General features: G+C 46.3%; 1 protein-coding gene across 1 annotated transcript in view; it reads left to right on the top strand.

The window, feature by feature from the left end:
- The window catches only part of LOC126547161 (thialysine N-epsilon-acetyltransferase-like), a 14,671-nt gene extending 7,180 nt beyond the window's left edge, over positions 1-7,491 (top strand). The window contains exon 2 of the mRNA XM_050195042.2: positions 6,244-7,491. Within this exon, the coding sequence (XP_050050999.1) occupies positions 6,300-6,803 (504 nt within the window). The 5' untranslated portion in view covers positions 6,244-6,299 and the 3' untranslated portion in view covers positions 6,804-7,491. The remainder of the gene's footprint in view (positions 1-6,243) is intronic.
- The last annotated feature ends 358 nt before the right edge of the window (positions 7,492-7,849 follow it).

Genomic DNA, 7,849 nt, shown 5'->3' with positions numbered 1-7,849 from the left:
TATTGAAGCACTGCGTTAACTTTACTGTCGTCGCGTCGTCTGCCATGTAGGAATTTCGCACTTACAAATAAAAAAATAAATAAAGCAAGGAACTTATCACATCACCTTAAGAAGACACATTGCAGAAATTTAAAAAAAAAAAGAAAAAGAAAACGCATTAAAATAATCGCCAGAGTAAGTGTACAATTCTTAAGCAGAAAAAAGAAGGAAAAACAAAATGCGCTTTACCGAGAAGAAATGACGATATGCTTTTGTGAAAATATACAGTTATCATAAAATTATAATTATCGGTTGTGAATTACTGTATTTGTTCAATAAGGACACAACAGTTACTATAGACTTCTTCGAGAGGTTGCTAATAACAAACTGCTGGTTTTACATGCACGAAAGTCTTCGCTTTCTTTCTTTCTTGCTCCATGTTAGCTATCACACCCATATCGGATAAATGGAAGCTTTGAGAACGGATTACGTGGTGCGCACGAATCTGACCTGGCCCGACATAATCACGCTGATTCTGCATTATGTCCGAGTGAGCGAGAGTGCTCATCAGCACGCGTATGGTATGGTATGAAGAACTTTATTTAGGTCCTGAAGGATCAGTCTGGGACTGATGCGGGCCGCTCCCACGTCGGTGCAGAGAGGCCGAGCCCCTCTGCCGTCACACGGGCCCTCTGGACAGCCCTGAGTTGGTCCGCCAGCACTTCACTGTGCAGCATCCGCTGCCACCACTGTTCACCTCGAGAACCATCACCGGCCAACGCCAAGCAGCGCCAAAGCATGTGTTCTAAATCGAGCAACCCCCCACACTTACTACAGTAGACTGAAACCCCGCAGTCCGGATTAATTTTATTCATGATGACCGGGTTAGGGTACGTTCGTGTCTGCAGAAGCCTTAATGTAACCGCCTGCGGCCTATTTAAATACGCGTACTTGGGCATTACCTTATATAGGCATATGGCAGGATATGTCTATTGTCTTGATGTTCAGATTATATATAGCGCACGGAAACACAACACAAAGTAGAAGAACAAACGTATAGGACAACCGCTACGCTTATTCCGTATACTTCTTTGCGTAATTGTGTCTCCGTGCGCAGCTGTTTTCCCGACTGTTTTCAGAAGCGCAGGATAACAACAACAAAAGACAAAAAAAGGTATTTTAATGGGTTCAAGAAATAAAACTATAGAGCATGGCAGCATTGCCTATACTATAGGGCGGTGTGTCCTGCAGCGCGTGCCGGGTGCGAGGATATATAACCCACCTAATCTGCGCTTGCAGGCAGGGGCGTAGCCAGGGGGGGGGCTTATGGGGCTTGAGCCCCCCCCGAAATTTTTTCGTGCTGTCATGCGCCGCCGACAAAAACAACTCTCGGCGCCGGAAATCATGCTCGATTTTGTCTAGAACGTCCTGAATTCACGCTCGAAAAGACATTTTAGCGCGAACATTGAGAAATCGGGCTGGATTTCGCGGAAACGCCGATGCATGGGGAGTGACATATCGTAACGCAAGGAGCCCCACCGAGCACAAAATTTCAAGGGCGTTTTGATGGCGAGCGGGCTCGTCTCGGCATCTCGTGGAGGCCGCGGAATCTACGGAGCGCTTGGATTTCAATTCTGAAACTTTGTGGGTATAAAGTTCCAATAACATTTTGATGCGAAAGGTGCATTGACATTTCCAAAGTCGTGCTTTAGATGTTCGATTCCGGAACTTTGTGGGTTTAATGCTGTTGTAAACATTTGACGCCAAAGGTGCATCGACCTTTCTAAAGTCGTACATCGGGATACAAGTTCACAAAGCACGCAGCGAGGTCCGATGAGACAAAGCGTTGTGGTGGTTCATTTGTGCCATCAGGTCACAGAAAAGAATATGAATTTTTTTTCACCTGCGCCAAAGCATCCATGTCAAGACATTAAAGCCACCATTCTAACTTAGTTCTTATTGATTTTTCTACCTAAACTTTTATTCGCGAGGATACATTAGGCCTCTTTCTCATCTTTTTTTTTTTTGTTCTCGCAACCCGCGGGCTGCCGATCCAGCCAGAGCGCATGCGTTTTTCTCGTGCTGCATCGACAACCGCGCAGCGCACTTGGATGCGCGTTCGTTTTTCTCTTGACATAAAAATTGTAACAGCGCAAACACATGCAACCACAAAGTAGCAAAGACGAGACATAAGCGCTTGTGTCACAGCGCTTGTGTCTCGTCTTTGCTACTTAGTGGTTGCATGTGTTTGCGCTGTTACAATTTTTATGCCAAGTATGCACCAACTCGCCCAGAAAGAAGTTTTAATGAAGTACGTTTTTCTCTGGCCGACTGCAATTTCACCTGGCAGAGTTTTGGACGCTTTCTGGCTAGCAGACGAGAAAAAGAAACAATGCATAGTCGCTCGCCGCCAGCACTGCGGGGACTCGACGGATTGCAACGCGTTCGCTTGTGTGCGCAAGGGAGAAAAGCGGGGAGGAAGCGCGCCGCCTTCTGCCGCACACGATACATTTTGGAAGTGGAGGGAGGGGGAGGGGGTGCTGTGATCTGTGAATCTGTGGTTGCGCAACCTGTTTATTTGCCTTGTTTGACGCATTATATTTAGTGACTTTTTCTTAGGTACGTAGATTTATTGGAGACTTATACGCATATTTAAACATCTTGTTGCGAGGTTTTCCGTATATGCGCAGTGAACTTTGTTTCCATTGCCAATTTTTGCCCTGTATCACGCTGTCTCTTCACATTTGTATATTCCATTGTATCTTCGAATTTCTAATGTACGAAGGCGAGTCAAATGAAAGTGAGACAAGCCGCCCCGCGCAATAATGGTTCGGTTCATTATTTTCGAGGCATGCGCGTAGCACATACGCATCTCATTTACAAGTGACATGCAGAGGTGAGGTTAAATGTTCTTTAATGTTCTCATACACTGGGTTGAACAAGGTTACGTGACATAATGGACACTCCAAAAGTAGAACAGCTTGGTGTCGTGAGGTTTTTGACAAATGAAGATGTTTCCCAAAAAGAAATTATTCGCCATATGGCTGCCGTATGCGTTGAACATTGCGTTTCATTGGCCACTGTGAAGCATTGTAGCAAACTGTTCAAAGAAGGACATGAAAGTTACAAAGACTATCCATGGCCGGGTCAAAGCCACCGTGCAATCATCCCCAACACAATTAAAAAGGCCGTGGTTGCTCAGTGGCTATGGTGTTGGGCTGCTGAGCACGGAGGTCGCGGGATCGTATCCCGGTCACGGCGGCTGCATTTCGGTGGAGGCGAAATGCGAAAACACCCGTGTACTTAGAGTTAAGTGCACGTCAAAGAACCCCAGATGAGGGTGACGACATTTTGTCTGCAATTGTGACCGGGGATGACTCATGGTGCCGCTACTACTAGCCTGAAACACTACTGCAAAGCTTACAGTGGAAGCATTTGAATTCACCCCTCCCAAGGAAAACAAAGGCCGTCATTTCTGGCGGAAAAGTGTTGACTTCTTTTTAGATCGTTAGGGGCCATTATTGATCGAATTTTCTAAACCTGGAGAGACTCTAAATCATTTCAGATATTGTGAAAGGTCGGATCGGCTGCGTGTCGCAATCAAGAACAAACGACGTGGAAAATTGAGCATTGGAAACATCTTGCTTCACAACATTGCCCGTTCCTACGTCGCTGATGTGGTTAATACGAAACTGGCAAAATTCGAGTGGGAAACGTTGCAACATTCCTCATGCAGCCCAGACCTGTTGCCTTGCGTCTTCCACATTTGGTAAAATTTGAAAAAACTGCTCAAGGGAACCAGATCCGTGTCGGAAGATGAGGTGTAGTCACTTACAGATTTTTGAGGCAGCAATCCAAGGAGTTTTATGAGACGGGAATTACGCGACACGTTAGTAGGACAAGTGTCTAAATACTCATGGTGACTACTTTTAAATAAAGTACCCCGTTTATCATATATTCGCATTGGCTCACTTTCATTTGACTCGCCCTCGTATATTTTGCAGAACTGCTGCTTTTTTACATGTGCTCGCAATACACGAGCGGTGACAGCTGCTCCTGTGCAATACATTTTAACAAAGGACAGCGTCATTGAGATTTTCCCCTGGTCGTTGCATATGTACGAAAATGTAAACAAGGTTGTTGAATGACAGATATATATATATATATATATATATATATATATATAGATCCCTCGACTAATGTTATAAGGAGGAGGCCGAGCTGCAAAGTGAGCCCCCCACGAACGAAATTTCTGGCTACGCCACTGCTTGCAGGCTATATATACACTGTACAAAAAACAGCCTTGATGTCCGCATTCAACGTTCACCAACTGCCATCCTCTGCACTAAGTAACGGGTCACGGATTCAGTCCATGGTCAAAGCCCATGGACTCACGGTGTCTGTATACAGCGCGCCACGAAGGCACTTTTGCGTTTCCTTAGATACACTGGTCTGAATAAGACACCTTGTTCGAGTGCCGTGCTTTGTGTGTGTTCCGTAGCTTTGTTGCGAACTGTGCACATCATTTCACTTTGCATCCTGTCCATCTGGAGTATAGCATGCTATGCATGCCGCCGTGCAAACATCTTCAGGATCCATCAGATGTATCTTTCTCTCCTCGTTAAAGTCGTCTGCATGCGAGATTTCAGACAAGTGAGTTAATAATAACAATAAGGTGGCAGCTCGTTTGAACGGACCGGTGGCAAGAAATGCAGCTTAAGTAGCACCTCACGGAGCTGGCTAAGCTGCAGTGCCCTCGAACGACGAGGAGAACGCTTAGGGACGCGGGCGAAGTGCGCACCAGCACTGCATATATATGAGATTAATTTATAGGGGTGTACGAATATTCGGATACGAGTCGAATTGTCATTGCTATTCGGTTCGTATTCGATTCGACAAGTTGTCTATTCGCAATTGTCGAATGCTCGCTTCTGTTGGAATGCAAGGGATAAATAGCGCCTATTTGAGTCTTGATGGAGAGAGATCGATGCAAGCGACGACTATGCTGAATGACTCTGCTGCAAGAAGGCTGAAATTGTCGGGCGTGATTCGATCTTTCCGAACGCACGGGGCACATAACTGCTGCTCAGTAATTTCGAGTCATTCACGAAGAATGCCTCTTTTTGAGGAAGCATATGTATACGAATTTGCATGTTGCCTCGATTTAGGCCAGAAACTTATAATTTAACGCCTATTTACATTTATTTAAACAGTGTGCGGTGCTGTGGTATCACCATTTCCCTCCTTCGACAAACACAACACTCTATAAATGCATCTGTGGTAACGTGCTGCTCCCTTTATTGCTGTCGTTGTCGTGGTGCGGCAGATAACAGGAAGCGGTCGTTTCTAATTTACAATCTTCTCACTTGGCTCTAGCCTTCCACTTGCGAATGGCATTGCATGCATGTATCAAATAATGTAAACAAGGCTGATTTTTTTTTTTTTTTGCCAAACGTGGACACAGTAACTTTATATTTTGCTTTGTTTAGAAATGAAAAAAAATAATATTCGATATCCGAAGCTTATTTTTCACGTATGTTCGTATATTCGATTACACTGTGTAATATCGCTATTCGAACTCACCCCTATTTTAAATATCATTTTTATTATCGTACCCACCGTATAACCTGCCTCCCCTGTGCCTCTTGTTCCCGCATATACATTTTTTTTTTTCATCCTTCGTGCATGAAGATGGATATAGGAAAGTTTTCATCTATGCGAGCTACAGGTCCCTCATGGCACTAGCTTCCCTCGCGCTTGGCTCACGTTAAAGGAAGAGAAAAGAAATTTGTTTTGGGGAAAATTCGCAAGGCGGAAGCAGCTTCATGAAACGAAAAAAAAAAAAAAGAAGATCCAACCGATAGCTGTGCGAAGCCACAAAGGACACATACGGGTTCCTGCGGATGTGCACTGTCTGCTTACTTGTTAGCCTAAACGTAATGCAACCTAACATAAACCTAAACGTAAATTTAGCCTAACGTAAAGCAAACCCAGACAAGCAAGAATTTTTCTCAATTGCGAAGCATTCTCCCTGAGAAACCCGTACGTTATTTTCGTTTTGTAGTTGTAGTATAGCTTCGTGCTGCTGGTCGGCTGGATGACGATTTTTCTCTTTCAACGGGAACCGATTATTGTTGGTCGTTGTCGGAATTTGCTCGACAGCGGGACTGAAGGACCGCACACGGAGAGCCGCATATAGCCGTAGGCCCGTGTTTCGCGGACTGGCCTGTTCTGACTTTCTTTTTCCTTTTCTGTTTTTCGCAGCTCCGCAAGTCAGTTCATTGGCGAAGTCGAGCGTTAGCCATCCGACAGCAGCGAACATGTCGTTCAAGGTGCGACCGGCGCGACGAGAAGACGCGGAGAGCATCCTGACCATGATGCGCGAGCTCAACGACTTCCAGGAGCTTCCGCCGGCCATGATCACGCTGGACGGGATCCGGCGGGATCTCTTCGACAGCGAGCGCCCGTTCGCCAGGGTCAACCTCGCCGTCTCGCCTTCGCCGGACGGCGGCGAAGTCGTCGTGGGCCAAGTGGTCTACTTCGTCATATTCGACGCCGTGACGTTGCAGAAGCTGGCCTACATCGAGGACATCTACGTGCGCCCCGAGCACCGCTGCAGGGGCGTTGGCGTCGCACTGTGGAAGTCGGTGGCCGAGCATGGACTGCTTCGCGGCTGCGACGGCTTGCGTCTCGAGGTGCTCAGTACGAACAAGGAGGCCGTGGATTTCTACGCGAAGCGAGGCGCCAGGGATCTCGGCCCTGTGTACGGTTTCCAGCATTTCAAGGTCGTCTGGGATGCCTCCGATGGAGTATTAAAGGCGTGACAGTACACACACTCAGGACAGCGGCTGTGCAGTCGCACTCAAGGCCGCGCTGCGTGCGTGCAGAATCAAGACGTGTCCCACTAAACAGTGTTGTACCAAACAAACCTCAAGGCCTATAGCTGTGCAATAACGCGTCCTTCGTCAACTCTCTGTCATGCCAAACTAAAGATCGTTTCCTGTAAGCAGTATCGCGCCAGGACTCAAGACCTGTACCTGAAGAGCACGTCGTGCCTGAAGACGGCTCTGAAAACTCATGACCGTCTCTCTAAAGAGTATGGTACGTACCTAGGCAGAAGATCCGTACCTGAGTAATGCATCGGGGCGTAAGTCAGTACCATAACCAGACCGCGTGATGCAGTCGCCTCAAGACCATATTTCTCTAAACGTTACTGTATGGCAATAGCTCCAGACGTGTACCTGAAGACCGCACCGTGCCTCGAAATTGTACCGCAGCCGGATCCAAGAACCTCTTATATATAAAGACTGAGAACGAGACCACAAACTACAGAGCATAGAACATATGCATAAGCACATATATAGAGCGTGTCCATATATAGTGAAGAAAAATGGAAAGTCATGCCGCATGCACTTTAGCCCGAAAGTAGGGTCCGCTAGGGTGAATTATGTTAATTCGCGAATGCATATAAAATAAAATGGAATGAAACGTTCCGTCTTTTTTTCTGCTTTATCGATTGTGTTCATTTTTGACGCATTCAGCTGCCCGCACCTGATGCCGTACCTCTGACGAGATTCTTCTCACGTTGAAGATATTGCTGAATTGAAACGCCTCAGATAAAGCCTGACCCTTGAAACGCCTCAGATAAAGCCTCTGAGTAGCGATGCCTACTGAGAGAGAAAAGAAGGAAAGGCGGGGAGGTTAAACAGGCGTCCAGTTGGCTACCCACGGGGAAAAGAAAATGGGGTATTGAAATAAAGGAAAATGCAAATAGAAAAGTAGACAGTTCATGTGTACAGTAGCAGTGGGAGACACGGAGTACGTTGTCTTCTCTTTGCTTTTAAGAAAGCCAATAAAGCTCACGTAGCCT

Source organism: Dermacentor andersoni, chromosome 3 (assembly GCF_023375885.2).
Source record: "Dermacentor andersoni chromosome 3, qqDerAnde1_hic_scaffold, whole genome shotgun sequence".
Classification (NCBI taxonomy): Eukaryota; Metazoa; Arthropoda; class Arachnida; order Ixodida; family Ixodidae; genus Dermacentor; species Dermacentor andersoni.
The sequence above is the reverse complement of the archived record's forward strand: the minus strand, read 5'-3'. Positions and strand labels throughout refer to the sequence as shown.